The following is a 17,291-nucleotide window of genomic DNA, read 5'->3' on the forward strand; positions in this document are numbered from 1 at the left end:
GTGTTCTCCACCAAACTCACGGGCCTCTTGGATCTCGCAAAACCAGCTTTGTCTCGAAAGAACCGAGCGACGTCGACCCGCAAGCCCGTCCGAAAAGGGTTATATCAACACAAAGACCCTGCGAGAAATCGGTACCGCAGTACTGGGCAACCATGACGTGACTTGAGCTGCCTTTACGAGTATGATCGATGCGCAATCATGGTCTGCGAAGACGGCAGTTCCATTCGTGATTTGGGTCAAGAGCCAGGACAGCATCCCAGGGAAAGCCCGCGAAATTGCTATGCAAAGCTTCTGGCTGTTCAACACGTTGTCTGCCAATGGAAAAACGAGAAATGGTCGTATAGAGAGCTATCCGCGCTATAACTAAGATTCGTTTCGAGCGTGTTCGTCCACGGGGATCATGTACTCGTACAGGGTGTTCAGCAAGTTATTTGCTAATTGATTTCACGGACAATGACCGCGAACAGGTAAGCCTGCATAGTTAAGGCCAATCCCAAAGTCCCAATGAGGATCAAATTTCCCAAACATGACCGGGGGACGAGGCACGCGACCATCTTCCTGACTTTCCTTTCACTTTTGGACATCAGGTGTCTAAAGGCATCAGCATAGTCCCAGAGGACACAAGAGACTCTGGTTAGATGCCATCTTTGCCTCTCAGTTTTGCCCAGACTCTCGAATGACGGCCCGGATTGTGCCCCGAGTGCCTAAATTTAGCCTAGTAGCTTTCAGCCTCACCACTGCGAGGCTGATGAAAAACATTCTTCCCCCGCAAACCCAAGCCCGTGTTGCATTCTTAGCGCTGTTGACAACCTCAGCTCAACATTCACACTGATGCGCAGGACGAAAGAACCACGTATCTGTGCAAACCAGATAACTCTCACTCGTCAGTGTTATTCTGAGGAGCCCTAAGAACTTATCAAGCATGATCTCAAAGACATAAACAACCACCGCGCCAAACCACATCTCCTCACATCAAAATGCGCAGACCGAACCTCACCATCCAGAGCCTCATCCCAAACGACATCCGCCCCTTCACAACCTCATGGCTCCTCCCTCCTCTCGCCCTCTCCCTCCTGCGCCTCCTCTTCTTCACGTACTGTCTCGTGACAACACTGACCAACTGGATCTACGACGGCGTGCACTCATCCGCGCATCTCATCGGCGAGGAATTTTCCTACTTCACAGTCCTAACGTACTGGGGCATCCTGTTCTACAGCCTCGTCGCGGGCACGCATACACTTATATATGCGCTCAAAGGTCGCTCATGGCTCGAGACTTGGCCACGACCTCTGCAAGCGCTTCACTCATTCTTCTACACCACTATAGTAACCCTGCCGTTCCTGGTGACCATCGTATACTGGGCTGTACTGTACGACGCGCCCTGGTTCCCCATCATGTTTGACGGGTGGTCTAATGTAGGTACCCCATTCTATTCTACCTTACCTTACCGACACTTCCCAAGCTGTGGGCATCTAACATCATTCCTTCGTGCGACAGATCTCTAGACACGCCCTGAACTCCTTCTTCGCACTGGCCGAAGTCATTCTCCCTGCCACGAACCCTCCGCCACTTCTTCATCTCGTCGGACTGATTGTTTTGTTACTTCTCTACCTCGCGCTGGCCTACCTCACGCACGCCACGCAGGGGATTTATGTCTACAGCTTTCTCGACCCTGCCCAGGGCTCAGGAAGAGTGACGGGCTATTGCTTCGGAATAGCCGCAGGCATTGTCGTCATCTTTGTCGTCATCTCTGGCATCATCTGGGTTAGGAGTAAGTACACAAGAGAAGGCAAGCGGAGTAAGAGAGACGTGCAGAGGCATCTGTCCTTGGATCAGGAGGTTGAGATGCGCGCAGATATAGAAAGTGCCAAATAATAAACGTCGTGCAGTCTGTGCCTGCCTATATCTACCAACATTCTGAATATGATATCCATGGTCGGGTGTCCCAATTCTCTAGTCTACATGTTCATAAGAGACAGCTTGTGTACGGATGATCCGTACTCCAGAACAGTTTTCGTTCCAGACATACCTACTATAGTACATGGATTTAGTCGAGTGCGAAGCTTAAGTCTTCTGCTTCTGCTTCTGCTTTTTCGTTTCCTCTTCCTGCTTGATATCCTGCTTGATCTCACTAGTGATTGCGTCAACCTCCTCATCCTTCGCATCTTCACCAGCCTCGCCCATCAGCCTCGCCCTTCTAAATGCTTTCCTCAATTCACAATTTCCCAGATTCTTTCCCCCAGCCTTGCACTCATCACACCTCTTCCCATGGGTGACAAGCAAAATATGAAGCCCGTACTTATCCTCGTCAGGAATCATAACGTCCAAATGAGCATGGGTCTCATCCCTTGTAGCACTCTGCGGCCGCCACCCCAGCAACCCCGTAATCCGCCAGACGTGTGTATCGACTGCAAAACTCTCGCGCTGTAAACAGAAAAGCAGCACACAACTCGCGGTCTTGGGCCCGACGCCTTGGAATGACAACATTTCCCTCATCGCATCCTCGCTCGACGCTTGGTGTAAATGGTCCAGAGAATATTTCCCATACCTCTCATGTGCCTGCTCGAGTATACTGATAATGACCTTGCTCTTGACGGCGCTCAGTCCACCGCACTTGATCGCCTCTTGTAATTTTGCTTGTCCTCCGGCCACAATGGCATCCCATTTATCACTGCCACCGTAAACTTTGTCCATGCTCAGCTTCGCTCGCGTCGAGTTCTTGTCGCTCGTATTCTGTGACAGTATCGTGCGGACGAGCGCATCTAGGACAGACGGAGAGTCGCCGCATCCCGCACGTGTCGTGGAAGCAACGATTTCCTTTGGCCGGATCCGAGGGCCGTGCAGTGAGCTAAGTATACCATGTGCTATTTTGCATTCTTCGGCCGTAGGATGGTGAAAGTCGGGAAATGGAGAATGATTCGCAAATTGGGCGTAGGATTTCAATTTCTTTGCTTGTAGCTCTTCGGCTGAGGACTTTTTGGTTTGGGTTTTCTTGCCTGGCGAGGCCAGTTCATCCGAGGGGGAAGGACTGATCAAGCCTGTGCCGTCTTCCGTTTTGATTTTCTTTCTGCTCTTGGATTCGCTGTCGACATTTGACGCTCGCTTTCGGGGTGTCCGATAGGGCTTTTGCGGAGACTCTTGCTCCTGTTTGATGGGTGTATCGGGCTCCTCCTCTTTCAACTCCTTCTTGACACTGGGCGAAGAAGCTGTGCTGCTCCGTGTCACTCTTCTCGCCGCGGAGGACACTGCTCGTGTGGACCGGGACATCGAATTTGGAATGGGTGGTCGATAGTCACCTATTTCCTCGAAGAGAAGAGTAAGATATGGCTCGAAATACAGAATGGTGATGTCATCATTGATGGGTTGAGGATGGACCAGAGGTGGACGATGTGTCTAGATCAAAGGAGGGCAGAGGTCATTTTAGGTGGAAAACACAAGCTGCAATCTGTCGCGACTCGCTATTTGCCTGTAGTCATGAAAGACATCAGCTTCACCGTGCAAAGTCCTGTTGTTGTGTTTGTAAAGCGGCCCGTTCCATGCAGAAGAAGAACATTAGGCCCTTGATCTGGGGGGGTCGGCCTATGTCAGATCCGTGCTTACTCGGATCGGTACCTGCAGATCGCGTCCCTGATCCAGTGTCGCGCATGAATCAGGCACGACCCCTATATCAAAAAGCATGACTCATGTCTTCCACGGCTGACATTCTTCACACACGGGTGCACACTCCATCTAGCTGTCCTTGTTTATACACCTTTTGATCTCTTGTCGGACGTCAATGATACATTCATTACTGCTGTCGCCTTGAGGCGCCGGAGGGAGCTGTGCACAATGATATTGCATCATGCACGTACATTCACTATGAGTGACACCGTCACCCGGTTGTGCAACCAAGGTGAAGCACAATCACAACAGGTACGTTCTCAACAACACAGCCACGTGAAATGATATGATGTGCCGCTGCTTTTGGCAATGTTGTGCCTCACCTATAAATTCACACCACCGATGAAGAACAAACTTGTTAAAGCAGCGCATACCCCTATCGCGCAGCCTCGCGGACCGCAATCATGCGCTCCACCATCATGATTCCCTCTTCCAGAGACCGGGCAACTCGTCGAGCTACCTGGCGAGTCGCTCCTCCTGCCCCTGCAGCACCTTGTGCGGCCAAGTGCCACCTCCTCGACGCCATCTCTGCCGAAATCCGCGTGGAAATCTACCAATACGCCCTGATCTACGAAGATCCTGTCTTTCAAGACCAACGACCAATCCGGCTGCTTTCCAGATTCGGCCGACTGAGACCAGTAACAAGCAACACGTTCGCTGCTCTGCTCTGCGTCTGCAAGCAAATCAATGCAGAAGCCGCCGATATCATATACCGCTTCAACGACTTCGTTGTTGACTGGAACACTCTGTCCTTGGATGAGCCCCTCCGATACCACATCACCGAACAACTCAAAGAAGTGTCCCTCGACTGCCGAACGGGCATGGTCTTCGGCTACACCGAGAAACTCAGGATGCTCGCCATCCACGCTTCCGGAATCGAGACCATGACTCTTAGATTCGAACTCTCCGCCCGTCTCATGGCTGCCGTGGTGGAGCTGTCCAACGCCTTTGTTCAATGCTCAAGCGCCTTTGATTATCCCGCCTTGAGACTATTCGTCGACATTCTCACCCGTCCGGAGGTGCCCCGGTTCGGAAGTCTAGAGGGCACAGTGGCACTGGAGCTCTTCGAGCGCACGCTCGCCGACATCCTTCCGCACGCCGCGCGTTTCGCAAAGACGTCGCTCACACAATATCACGCTCCGAACTTTCGCGAAATCAACCTGCTCGGCCGGATTGAAGGATACGTCGTAGCCAAGATCGACGACCACCGCTGCTCGACAGATCTCTGTGGCTGGCGCAAGGTATCCGACACGACTCGCCTCGCCTTCGCAACTCCGACAACCACAGGAAGACGTCTGGAATATCTTTGGACTCGCCTGGGCAGCTGTTACACCGAGCCCGACAGAGACAGAGCATGATTGGACGAAGCTGGGAAGTGCTTCTTGGGCCTTGAAGAGCAACGGCGTTGGACCGGTTCTTGGAGGGTGTCTTTTTTTCCTCTCACAATTGCGGAAGGCCGGCGCTCGAATGTCTTTAATCTTGCATACCTACGTAGCAACAGTGTCATGCTCCTGCTTTGGAGAAGCTCTGCTGATGCGGTTTAGGCCATAAGGCACGAACGATCATTTTCATGCCACCACTCGCCTCGGATCATACCTATCTCGCTCGTCAAATTTGTATCTAGATTCCTTCCCAAGCTCGTCGGAGGCAGACGACTAATGACAGGCAGTTCGTCGAGGCCTGCCTGCCTGCACCTGACAACGCAGAAACCCTGATCTAGTGCCCAACAAGCCCGCGATTGAGAGTGACATTCTTCTCCATTTCTTCCTCATCCTGCTCTCGGAACTCGATCCCCAACTCCTCCAGTCCCTTCTCGCCCTCGTTCCCTCCGCCACCCAGCACGCGCTTCATCATGCTGATACTGCGTCTGACTCGACTCTTGCCATCCTCGCGCTCATGCGCGACCTGTCCGTCCACAGCCTTGGAATCGTGAGCGTGCTCCTTGTGCCACTTGGCAAACGCACTCGACCTCCTCCCTTTCTTCACGTCCGCGGCAGAAATACTCATGGGCTGAGGCGGCCAGTTCCCTTCGGCCTTCCACCCTGCCACGAGCGCGGGAATCATATGGACCAGCGGGATGGGCACGTTGGGCGCCAACCCCTGCACCACGATCTTGGAGTATATCGTCGCGTAGGCTTTCGGATTGATTCGGTCGCGTAGAGAGTCGTCGGCCGGCAGCAGCGGTGGGAATATGGGCAGCCAGGGACCCTCGTTGTCGCCCTCGTCTTTCAATTTGTCGCTGTCCCGCTCCTTGTCTTTGTCTTTATTCGTGTTCGTGCTGGGCGGTTCCACGCTATCAATAGACGATCCTTCGACCGGACTTGCATGGGACCGTGTCGGCGACGACGTCGCGCCGGTGTCCATAGGCGATGCTGAGCACAGCACAGCTAACCCAGCACCTTCGCCAGCCGCGACCGATGACCCAGACTTGTTCCTCTCATGTCCAGGTCCAGGTCCAAGTCCATGAGCAAGCATGCTCGAAGATCTCCGAAAAAAGTGTCCCGACCTTTGTCTGCTGCCATCCTGCTCATGTCCGCCACCACCACCGCCGTCTGGCTTTGTTGCTGGCGACCTCACCGACACGACCGAGTCCTTCGGTCTCCGCCTAACCGCACCGGTCCACGCATCCCTCCGATTCATCCACACTCTCAACCCGTCATTCCAACTCATCTCCTCTGCGACCAGTTTCCTGCGTTTCCGCTTCCTCTCGACAATCGCATCGCCGACGGCATCGGGATTTTCAAACCGATACGGATCCGTCTTTCCATGTTCGTGACCATGTCCACGTCCATATTCGCGTGCGTGTGTATGTGCATGGCTCGCACGCTTCGCCGCAGCTGTTTCTCTCGCCTGTTCAGCCTCGATATCCGAGAGCGACTCTTCTCTCAATTTGTATCCAAGCGGTTCGCGCTGCGGCAGGCCCGTGTTATCTTTCACCGCGGTGGAGGGATACTCCCAATCATCCCGCACCATGCCTAACAGCACCCTCCTCGTGACGCGGGAGTTATCCGTCTTTTTCACGGGGTCCTGCACAGGTGCAGGTGCAGGTGCAGGATGTGCTGTCCCATCGGCCGAGCTGTGCGAGCTGGTGCTGGAGCCTTTGCGTAGGCGCTGGGTCAAGTTATGCAGAAAGGGCGTGTGGTGTGGATTGTGATGTGAGTCGACTGACGGGGGGCGCGAAGACTGGACGATGGAGGACCGGGTAGGCGACGAGTCTGGGGTCTTGGATGGATGCATTTCAGAGATGTGACGATGGTGGTGTATTGGAAGAGCAGTCTGATTTGGTTCAGATGAAGTTGAGTTGAGTTGACGGTCGTGCGAGGGCTATTTGCTTCCGAAATTATTTACATTCCGAATTGCGTACAGACACAAAACGGTGTGAGTTGTGTTAGTGAAATTGCTCTGCACGACGATATACACTTGATCTAGTGCATGGTCCAGCACGACAACGATGGCAAAAGACAGGCAAACACCATGATGTTGGAAGCACCTGACATTTTGCCTCTATCGCAGTCTCGGCCGGTCCTCTTCGGATGCGCAGGTGCAGTGTGATGCCTAAAACCAATCAAGCTTCGTTGCCAAGGACGCCCCTCATCCCCCCCGCCATCACCGCTAAATCGAAAATCCGGGGGTGCGCCCTTTTCCTCTAACTGGACTGGCGTGACTGGCGCGTCTATCCAAAACCAACCGCTATGATGCGTTTCTCACCCTCGCTGTCCTCAACAAGTGACGTCCAATATCTCTCATCAACGATCTTGTTCTTGCGTATCCGTACAAGCAGCGCCCGATCTTAATGCTGTCAGATTCCCTGAGCCATTGATCTGCTCGATGGTTTTATCACCATGGTTGGCATCCGTCGTCGGTTGTCCGCTTGTTCCGCTCGTTCACTTCGGTGCTGGTTTTGTCTCCATCCTTCTCCAATTGATTCCCAGTCCCACGTCAACCTCGATCGATAAGATGGTGGCCGAGCTCCAGGCGGGACATCCAAATTCAAGATAGCCACTAGGACCTCATTGCTGAAGTTCGTAGCCGGTTCGTACACGGGCAATGTCTCTTTCGACGAAAGGTAGGCTGGCTGCGGCCGTGTGATCCAGGTCTCAGAATCGTCAAGTCCCCAGATCGGACATCGTGATATTGGAGTCCGCTTGCTGGGTCGGATGCCGAGAAGTGCTTTGAGACGCAAGAACCAGTACGGTGAGGCAAAATACGAGTAGGTTACCACCACAGAAACCATGACAATGATGAAGAATGCAACTCCGACCCAGAATCCTTTGGAAGGGGGCCATAGGTTATGGCTGCCAGCAGAAGGTAAGGATGGTGTTGCGCTGTCTCCTGGTCGGGAAAAGGGTGGTGCTGGTGGAGCCATCGTTGACCTGTAGGTTGGCTTTGCGGTAAGGTACACAGCGAGCATGTCACGGCTTGAGCAGAGGTTTTTGATTTGGAGACAGTGGCAAAAGCAAGACAAACTGTTTGACAGAGAGCCTGCCCAAGGGGGTCAATAATTCACAGTCCAACAGACTGATGAGACAATGTCACTGTATCGGTTTCAAGCGGACAAAAAGAAATCGTTGTTGAATTTACGAAAGCTATCCTTTCCAGATGGCTCTAGCCTGGCAAAGGAAGAGTCCTTGACGACTAAGCAATAACAGTGACAGCATTCTCGAGAGTGGACGTAGACAGGTGGAGGAGTCTGCGAAACGTGCGCATCCCTCACATTGAGCAACCCTGGCCGAGTGCGTCCGGTATCCTTCGATGGCTCCAGCAGTCACAGCAGTCACTCTTCTCTAACTCCCAAGAGCTTGAAATTTCCTTCTACGGCGGCGGCGTTCGAAAGTCTGCGAGAGTACTTAACAACGACTGACTTGGCGTGGACAAGTCATTCGCCTCGGAAGGCCGCGGCTCTGCTGGCGGCTGTTTGATATCCGTAGATACCCACCGCCCCCAGTGAACTCAGGGACTCGGCGGAAATCCTGCTCCTGGCCTTCCTTCGAATACGTGAATATAATCGTTCGTGAGTCGGGGCAGGCAAAGATGTATTCTTGGGCCTCCTGCCGCTGTTCTTTTTCCGCTTATTGAAAGCCCGGAATGTCTCTAAAGACTCCTGGTCATGGTATGTCGTCACTGCCTCATGACTTGTCAATGTCGAGGGCGTCGACTGACCATCGTGCCTTTCAGGAGCGATTGTGACAGGACTTTTTGGGGGAACAACCCGCCGAATGACCTCCGCCCGCGTTGCAAGCATATTCGCCAGTTCCTCTTCGCTGAGGGATTCAAAGAGTCCAGGCTCCTCCTCTGCCTGCCTTTCATACCTATTTGCCAGCTCCTCTTCGTCGGGATCTTCACCAGGTTCCGGCTCCTCTGGGATGACCCCGGGGTTTGCTCCACGGACTCCCACGACGCGAATGGTGTCTGAGACCCCATCAGGAAAGTTCCAGAGCCAGCGTCTGTCCACCACCGGGTCTGCCCACAATTGAGGTTTCTCTTTTATAAGTCTTAGCCAATTTTCTCTCTCGTCCATCAATAGGAGTATCCAATTTCGTGGCCTCCAGCAGTCCATTGTTGCAAGGACCACTCTCTGCAAGCGTCCTGTTTCACCATGATATTCCTGCTCGTCAAGGCTGTCCATGTGAAAAGGGCGGTTTCTGTTCAAGAGCTTCGACAAGTGTCTTTTCTTGCAGAACCGGTCTCTCGCCCTTCTTTTCCACCACTGTCTTACGCTTAGGCAGAGACATAGAAGCAAAGCAACGGCCGACAATGATATCAGGAGTGTAGTTCTCTCTCGAGTATTTATTCGAGGCTTGTACGGAATCTTGCGGCTAGCTTGTGCGTTACCGGGAGAAATATTGGCGGAGCCATATGCAGTGGTGTCGATGAGACGGACTTCGGCCTCGGATTGCGGGGGGTTGGTAAGAAGAGGTCTTGCGACCGAAGACATGGGTGCCAGTGAGATGAGGATAGTGCCTTTCATCCTCATAAAAATAGTGCGCGAACGAGAGAAACGAGCAGCTAAGCGGGTTTTCATAACACCCATGTTTGCGATCAATAGCAGCAGCAAGCTGAGTGTTGATACAGCAGATCTTGCAAGGTAGAGAATGACGGCTGCAGTGAATGTCATAGCAAGAAACTGATACGTGCTGATGGTGGAGGATGGCTTGACCGTCGGTCAAGCTCGTATTGGACAAGTAATTCGGCAAGCGCAATCGAAATGATCCAGAAGGTGCAGCTTCCGACCTGATTTGGATGAGGAGCATCCGACGGGACACCAGCGGGGAAAAGAGAATGACATGAATTCGGGAAGAAGAAGCGCAGAGACCGGAGTATTGAAGGTGGAGAGTCAAACCCACAATCGCAGATATATTCATTCTCGGTCGTGAGCTCAAAATATGTACAACTTGTGCTCGTTTGACCAAAAAGGAGCGAAAAATCGTCGTAATCCTCCTTCGTTCGTCCCGCAAAGTCCAGTTCGAGGTGACCGCCATGCGAACCTAGTGTCGCACCAAGGGTACGCTCTTACCGGACAGGCGGGCTCAGCAGAGAGCGCCAGCATCAAACACATTTATCGTCCCCATCCGGTCTCCGTATGGCGAGTGCTTTCTAGGTAGAAGTGCGCCGTTGGTAGTTCGAGAAATGTAATAGAACCAGCCACAAAGCAATGATGTTCGCAATGTAATGTAACCTGTAAGCGTAGGTCATGCCGTACAACGCCGAATAGACTGCCAACGCAAAGAACAATAAGTTTGTTGCCCATCTGAGAGATCGTACAGATGGCACCATCATCCCGCTTGAGAGAGTCTCGACCAAGAGGATGAATGGCGCTATCGACAAGACATTATGGTGTGATGAGAACGGCGTCAACCAGTGCACCGCCATATTATGTATCCAGACAACCAAGACCGGCAAATTGATAGGCAAGACCCAAAGCATTAGAATGAGTATCGAGTAAGTGTAGTTGAAGAAATTATGCGCCGGTCCAGCATTGGTCTCTTTTGCGCAGCGCAACGCTCGTGTGCAAGTCATAAGCTGTACAATGCAGGCCACAACGTAGGCAAACGGATAGGGTATAACAGTTGCAACGAGAAATAAAAGAACAGCGGTATTGATGGCGCGGCGTCGAGGGGTGCTCGCAACAAAGGCGGAAGCGATGCCCTTTTCGCTGTCGTCAATCTTGACATAACGCTGAGAAAGTAAGCCGGAGATGGTGACGAAAAGATCGAGCAACGCAAGAATTGCGTAGTTCAAGATGACGCATGCGCCGACGCTGAGTAGACCGGCCAAGGGAACGAGAAACCAGAAAAATGTGTCCTGTGATCCAAGAAGGAGATCATTCTGCGTGTAGTCGACAGCTGTGCCGTTTTTCTGTTGGTGGCTGTCAGACCGTGTGCTGGCGGAGCTCGCTGAGGTAAACGCAGTAGCAAAGAAGGTCATCGAGAGCAACAAAACTGGCAGTGGCAGCCTCAGGCTCTGGTCCAAGCTTTCCGAGAACGAAATGAAGACACCTGAGCTGTCATAGACCCTGAATTGTTTCCGCAGGACCATAGCAACAACCAACAGGGGGAACGCTGCAAAGACAGTCCTGTATCTGACCACAAGTTTTCCCAAGCTGCCAATAGGATCTGCTCGCAGGCGAATCTCCAGCGAAGAGTTGCACGTAGGGTCAGACCAGATTTGAAAAGCAACACCAGCATGGGGTTCGCGACCGTCCAGCGTTGGTGGCATGAAAGGGGCAACTCCATGAAGATTGACGTCGCCCTGTTTGAAGTTGACAAAATATTTCGACTCGTGCGGATTCTCAATATGTTGTCGAACCAAAGGTGTAAAGAGCTCGGTATCCGCACCACAACCATGTTGGCGGACTTGAAGTGAATAAGTCAACAGGCTGGATCGGATCGACGAGACACGAATGTCCGTCACCACCGGTCGGTTCGGCGGAAGCTCGACATTGATGCCTCGAAGAAGCAACCGCGGAAGACCGACATCAGAATCGATCATAGACTCGGAGTCGGACACGATCTCAGCATAAGCCCAGTTGTTGCTAATCTCAGTAGACTTGTCCACGATGGCCACAAATTGGTGATCCTGCAGATCTCGGAGGTCGTAATTTAGATATGTGAAAGGGTTGGGTGGTTGATCAAATGAGAACTGAGACAGCCTAGTGGACGCTGGAAGCTGTATGTTGTCTCCGATGGGTTTCTTGCAGGCCAATCGTGTCGCGCTGGCGTCGCCAGACGAAAGATCAAATTGAACAGGCAGTGGCATTGAGGTCAAGCCTGACGCGAGAGGAAATGCACTGCAAAACAAGACTTCCATCTTTTCGAAACTGCCTTGGGCGTCCATTTGCTGATCGGTCAGAAAAGAGAAGCGTTTTGCGGTGGTATTGTCCACGACGGGAATGGGCAACAAAACCGCAGACATTTCATCTTGAGCACCAATTTGGCGAAACGTGACATTGTTACTTTTGGCAACGGAAGACTTTGATCCGTCGCCTAAGGTGAGAAGAACCTCGTGCGGCGTGTCTCGAAGACTTTTGGATGATCCCTCTTCCAGGCCGGTGAGAAACCACTTTCTGAAGATTTTCATCCGTTGCGCACGCGGCTTCGTTTGTCCAGCACGACGAACATCAACAACATCATACAAGGCCCTTATAATGACCTTCCGCACTTGATCCGCCCAAGTAATTGCAAGATGGTCCATGGACGTCCAGACATTTGGAATGCTCGAGGTGAAGACGGTGAATCCATGGCTTTCTGGAACCAGAGACGCAATATTGGTGTAGTCTGACGGGACTGTGGTGTCTCGTCCACCACCAGCAATTGAGATCAGAGTTGTGTGCCATAACGGATTATTGCTTGCCCATCTCTGCAGATACGATTCACGCCAGTATTCATTCACTTGCTGGTACAGAGACACGACGTCTGCATCGAACGTGACTGGCGGACGCGCATGAGGGGTGGACATGGTGATAATGGTGTTGACCGAATTTGCCTGGTATTTTGGCGTCACAAGTACAGTGCGCGCCACTATTCCACCCATAGAATGCCCGATGAGTATAACAGAGCTTGGGTCGGGTAATGATGGGTCACGCCGAAGTCGATTCGGGTCGTGGTACAAAGAGAGGATGTATGCCACAGCTTCGTTCACATACTCGGCCTGGTCCAACAGCGTCTGGCCATGAAAAGCTGACAAGTCCTCGTTGAAATCAATTGTGAAGAAGTCGAAGGATCTTACACCCTCTTTGACGCGATTGGCGTCGTGTCGGAGGACATTGAAATAGTAACGGGAGGCTTCGGAAGATAAGGACCGGACTTGTTTGTAGCTCCCAGCATTGCCTGGGATGAAGAGCACTGGTGCTCCTCTCAACCCAATATTATCTTGTGTGTAATCATCTACCCCCTCTTCCCGATAAAGGTACAGAGAGTACTTTGTCGCAAAGCGCGAGTGTTCCGTATCGAAGCCGGATAGTTTGATGTACGTTGGGCTCATCATCGACATGACGCATCCTTGAGGATCGACTTGGAGCTTGAGTGAGGAGCGAAGGATGATAGAGAGCGACAAAAGGGCGAGCGCCGTGGTAATGAGTGTGAGTGGTCGCCATGTCCAATGGCTCTGAGCTCGAATCTTTCGAAGGCCGCGTACATCAGCGTCGGTTTGACTGTCGCCCGCATCCTCCTTGGGCTTCAGCAACATGGTTGCTGAATGTACGTCCGGGCTCCAGCCAGACCTTGAGAAGGAGGGGTTCGACCTTGTCGTGCCGACGGTACGATAAAGGCACAAAGAAGGGAGATCAGAAGGCCGTGAAGGCCTTTGCTGCGACCTACGACTGGGGGAGGCGGCGAGGCGGGAATGTCGGATAATCCCCGGTAGAAAGCTTGGCATGGGCGTCGTATGTCTTGTTCACGTGCTTGTCCTCCTTGTTTCTTATCCGTCCTCGCCGTCTGGTCTCTTCGTCTCCCAAGGTGGACAGCTTCACAGCAAATTCGATCAAGACAACTTGTTAAGCCTAGTGTTCTCTTCAAAAGTCATGTCATCATATCACACGGTCAGGTTGCTCTAGCAAAGCCCAACGTAAGAACGAAACCTCGGATGAAATTTTCAGGGGGAGGTCAAGGTACAATTTCGCTCTGCCTGTCTAAGCCACCTACAACCCCCACCGAAGCGAAACATCAAGTATCATTGTTGACGCGTCCATATGCAACAGTCGGCCATGCCTCTTTTAGACATGAGTAGGATTTCATTGCTGATTATAATTCGTGCGCGTTGCAGAAATGGTCTTCTGCGATCTCTAACACGTCTGTCCACGCAGCGCTCAAGGCCACGAGAGACGAGGTCAATTCTTGGCCAACCATCGGGCTGGAAAGATCGGTCCAGGTCGCGGCCGTGAATTTGGCTAGAATAGAGTCTCTAACCTGCTTTCTGACCGATCATTTTCCGTAACTGAAGCTTTGAGCGTGTTCAACAGGCTAGGGACAGGAATAGATGGTAGGAGGTATGGATAGATTGCAAGATCTATACTAAATGCTTCACAAACCTGCCTGTGCATGACAAAAAACGCTCAACCATTGCATCCAAGAACCGTCCGCTTATTGTGCTACCAAAACACCACGATACCTCATGTTGCCGCCCTCCAGCGTCTCGAAAGCTTTGTTGATACCGTCCAAATCCAGAGGGAATGTCTGAACGATAGGGTTGATGTTTTTGGCAGCTGCAAATTCCAGCATTTCCCTGTGCACCTGTCTTGGAGCCACGAGACTCCCCTGAATTTTCAATCCCTTCAAGATGACAGGCATGTATGGCACAGTCAAGTTACCAGTGGTAACCGTCAAAGGGTAAACAGTACCCGATGGTGCCATGACAGGCAGGTACATATCCCAGTCAGGTTGTTGAGCGGTGGTGACAAGCAGGTGATCGATAGGTGCTTTGACTTCGAGCTCCTTGAGGCCTTTGACGGCATAGAACTCGCTCGCGCCGAGTTTCATGGCCTCCTCTTTCTTGCTTTCTGTGCCAGAGAACACGACGACTTCACAACCCATCCGTGCGGCGAATAGTATGGCGAGATGTCCAAGCCCGCCAATTCCAATTACGCCGACACGATCGGTCGACTTGAGACCGTGTAGCTGCAGCGCGGTGAACACGGTCGCACCTCCACACATCAGAGGAGCAGCGGCTTCAGACGACAACCCTTCTGGGATCTGGAACAAGAAGCTCTCCTTCCAGATGGCGTGAGACGCCATCGAGCCTTGGTCCAAGTCTGCCAGTCCGTACATTTGACGCTCGGGGCAGAAGGTCTCCATCCCACGAAGACATTGTTTGCAGTGTCCGCAACAATCGTGCTCGTAACCCCAACCTGCCCGGTCGCCTTTCTTGAACATTGTCACATTTGGGCCAACTTGCTCGACAATCCCAACTCCTTCGTGGCCAAGAACCAGGTCACTGGACTTAAAATGGATGTCGGTGCCGCAGAGGCCACTGTGAGTAACTCGGAGCAGGACTTCATCGGAGCCAATGTCTCGGTGGGTGGTGCCTTCGACGATTCCGTCCTTGCTGCCTTTGAAAACTTTGATTTCAACCATATTGAAGAGTCTGTTCAGGTCCTAGAATAGCCCCAGAATATTTTCAAGTAACTCGTAATGGTCAAGACTGGTTGTGATTGCTTTAGGTTGGAGATTTGTTGCTGTAACTTGGTGGCCACATCGCGACTGGAGAACACAATTTATACTCTTACCTTGCCCAAGTTTCATTACTCCATTCGGTCAGTCAAAGTTTGCTATTACAAAGCGACGAGGCTGCATATGCCTTCAACGGACTGTGCACATTGACATCATCGTGAAGTCAGGAGGCATTGGCGGGACAACTTCTCGAGAAAACTCTGAAGGTGAAAATTCATGGGCCTGTTGTGCCTGTACGGGGCTCGGATGGGACGATTGACGGGTCTGAACTCCACCAAAAGATGTTCTTTGACTTTCCAGCATTGGGTTAACCCTCTTCATTGTGACAAAGCAAGGTCTCAGCTTCATAGGGTGGAAGAGCACACAAAATCCATTGCAGGGGGGACATGCCATGAATTGTGTTGAAGGTAAGCGAGACTAGCGAGGGAAACGCAGAAAGCTCGGGCAAGCGATTCTCGCTTCTCTGTCGTTTCGGTTGAGCTAAACACGGCCGACTTAGTTCGAGTAGCTCTTGATCGGAGCTCTTGATATCCAGTCGCAGCGATCAATCGGCCCGTTACGATGACAAAGCCAGGGTGGTCACTGGTGAGGCCCAGGTTGAAGGCAAGAAGGCCAACATGGCAGATCTTTAGTTAGACGCCAGTGGATGCCGCATTGTCAACTCGGAGATGCAGTCCGAGCAGAATTTTCCATGGTCCGTCGTGCCGTCAGGCCGTGTGTCTGGTTTTCGAATCAGCAACCAGACCAGGCCAGAACTGTCAACGCTATCTATCGCTGACGTCTTCTAGCTTCAACGTTGGACTGTGATACCTCGCAGTACCAGATAAGTGCCGAACATCATCACCTCGTTCTACGGTATCCGACCTAAACCGGGCTTTAGCGCATGTTCAATGCCACCATTGTCTTTGGTCGCGATCTAGATGTTAACATGTCAACAGATTGTGGTCGCGAATGTATGCTGAGAGTAGTGTCTCTAGTCTGGGAGTCTGCTTGCAGGACAAATGGAAGTCTATGAAGAAGACGAGCGCGCCTCGAAATTTGCCCACAACCTCAGTTCATGTCCGATATATTCGTGTCTGACAAACAATATGTCGCTTGGAGATGGTGAAGATAGTGGCTTTTCGCCAATTGTTCTGTCAGACCTCCGCCTATTAACACTCAACCATCAGACCATCCGTGACAATCCCTATCTCAAGGCCCTTTATCTCTCCCACCCTTCTTGTCAGCTTTGAAATTTCAGATTTCTCAGGCACATCAACCGTTATTATTATCATCTTGTCACACACGACGGAGGAGGCCTTTCATCAAGAAAATCTGCGAGGTTACTGTACACATTACAGTACCATGTCAGCCCTGCCCGTGCGCTGAAGTACGCGGAAATTAAATCCCAGGCCATACTCACCCCCCTTGTTGACATCCAGTCCCCCGTCAAGTGAGACGTCAAAGCACAAAAGCCCAGTCATCAGTCATTCCCAGTCCCCTAAAAGTACTTAGGCACTTACTCTTCACAAAGACAATAATAACAAGATAGGTGTACCGTTCTTCATTGCCTCGACCTGACGCACAACCTTACCTAGCTATGGACATCGACACGCTTTCACTGATCGGCCACAACTTCGCCGCCATCCAGCTATCGCCGCTGGCTCGCTGCATGGGGGTTTTCTACCTACACGCGGTCATGCGTCTTTTCCTCTCCTACCGCAAGCACTCAAAGGAGGTCTTGCGGCTGTTGAACCGCCTTTTTGAGCTGCGCCGGCTATGGGACGCGTTTTGGACCGTTCTTTGAGACAAGTCTCGGACGACGTTTGAGTGTGCTACCACCCGTATCGAATTCTGAGCAATGGTGTGCCATGGCATACCTCAACACTACTCTTCATCTATTTCGCAAGCTGTTTTCGGCTCACTTCACCCACATCCTCACTCAAGGTACCAATAGTTTCGATGTTAGCCTTGCTAAGGTCCTACCAT

At 52.0% G+C, this 17,291-nt stretch overlaps 7 protein-coding genes across 7 annotated transcripts; 2 read left to right on the forward strand and 5 right to left on the reverse strand.

Moving 5' to 3' along the window:
• Nucleotides 1–841: 841 nt before the first annotated feature.
• On the forward strand, nucleotides 842–2,005 carry PV05_02956 (uncharacterized protein). The gene is made up of 2 exons (XM_013463565.1): nucleotides 842–1,415; nucleotides 1,498–2,005. Exons 1-2 carry the CDS (start codon nucleotides 978–980, stop codon nucleotides 1,873–1,875), a joined length of 816 nt encoding a protein of 271 aa, XP_013319019.1. The 5' UTR covers nucleotides 842–977; the 3' UTR covers nucleotides 1,876–2,005.
• Nucleotides 1,931–3,530, reverse strand: PV05_02957 (uncharacterized protein). Its single transcript, XM_013463566.1, has one exon. It carries the CDS (start codon nucleotides 3,265–3,267, stop codon nucleotides 2,065–2,067), a length of 1,203 nt encoding a protein of 400 aa, XP_013319020.1. The 5' UTR covers nucleotides 3,268–3,530; the 3' UTR covers nucleotides 1,931–2,064.
• Nucleotides 3,531–3,858: 328 nt separating this feature from the next.
• On the forward strand, nucleotides 3,859–5,018 carry PV05_02958 (uncharacterized protein; the record flags this gene model as incomplete). The annotated part of the gene is made up of 2 exons (XM_013463567.1): nucleotides 3,859–3,892; nucleotides 4,048–5,018. 2 exons carry the CDS (start codon nucleotides 3,859–3,861, stop codon nucleotides 5,016–5,018), a joined length of 1,005 nt encoding a protein of 334 aa, XP_013319021.1.
• A 104-nt stretch (nucleotides 5,019–5,122) lies between these two features.
• PV05_02959 (uncharacterized protein) lies at nucleotides 5,123–7,123 on the reverse strand. Its single transcript, XM_013463568.1, has one exon. It carries the CDS (start codon nucleotides 6,895–6,897, stop codon nucleotides 5,377–5,379), a length of 1,521 nt encoding a protein of 506 aa, XP_013319022.1. The 5' UTR covers nucleotides 6,898–7,123; the 3' UTR covers nucleotides 5,123–5,376.
• Nucleotides 7,124–8,536: 1,413 nt separating this feature from the next.
• PV05_02960 (uncharacterized protein) lies at nucleotides 8,537–9,595 on the reverse strand (the record flags this gene model as incomplete). The annotated part of the gene is made up of 1 exon (XM_013463569.1): nucleotides 8,537–9,595. The coding sequence occupies one exon, from the start codon at nucleotides 9,593–9,595 to the stop codon at nucleotides 8,537–8,539; it is 1,059 nt and encodes a 352-aa protein (XP_013319023.1).
• A 659-nt stretch (nucleotides 9,596–10,254) lies between these two features.
• On the reverse strand, nucleotides 10,255–13,344 carry PV05_02961 (uncharacterized protein; the record flags this gene model as incomplete). Its single annotated transcript, XM_013463570.1, has 1 exon — nucleotides 10,255–13,344. One exon carries the CDS (start codon nucleotides 13,342–13,344, stop codon nucleotides 10,255–10,257), a length of 3,090 nt encoding a protein of 1,029 aa, XP_013319024.1.
• An 812-nt stretch (nucleotides 13,345–14,156) lies between these two features.
• PV05_02962 (uncharacterized protein) lies at nucleotides 14,157–15,665 on the reverse strand. The gene has a single exon (XM_013463571.1). The coding sequence runs from the start codon at nucleotides 15,225–15,227 to the stop codon at nucleotides 14,238–14,240; it is 990 nt and encodes a 329-aa protein (XP_013319025.1). The 5' UTR covers nucleotides 15,228–15,665; the 3' UTR covers nucleotides 14,157–14,237.
• Nucleotides 15,666–17,291: the final 1,626 nt, after the last annotated feature.

Source organism: Exophiala xenobiotica (assembly GCF_000835505.1).
Source record: "Exophiala xenobiotica strain CBS 118157 unplaced genomic scaffold supercont1.2, whole genome shotgun sequence".
In the NCBI taxonomy this organism is placed as follows: domain Eukaryota; kingdom Fungi; phylum Ascomycota; class Eurotiomycetes; order Chaetothyriales; family Herpotrichiellaceae; genus Exophiala; species Exophiala xenobiotica.

Coding starts and splice junctions, on each gene's coding strand:
- PV05_02956 (XM_013463565.1), top strand. CDS start 978: ATGCGCAGACCGAACCTCACCATCCAGAGCCTCATCCCAAACGACATC. Junction 1,416..1,497: donor TGTTTGACGGGTGGTCTAAT/GTAGGTACCCCA, acceptor TTCGTGCGACAG/ATCTCTAGACACGCCCTGAA.
- PV05_02959 (XM_013463568.1), bottom strand. CDS start 6,897: ATGCATCCATCCAAGACCCCAGACTCGTCGCCTACCCGGTCCTCCATC.
- PV05_02957 (XM_013463566.1), bottom strand. CDS start 3,267: ATGTCCCGGTCCACACGAGCAGTGTCCTCCGCGGCGAGAAGAGTGACA.
- PV05_02962 (XM_013463571.1), bottom strand. CDS start 15,227: ATGGTTGAAATCAAAGTTTTCAAAGGCAGCAAGGACGGAATCGTCGAA.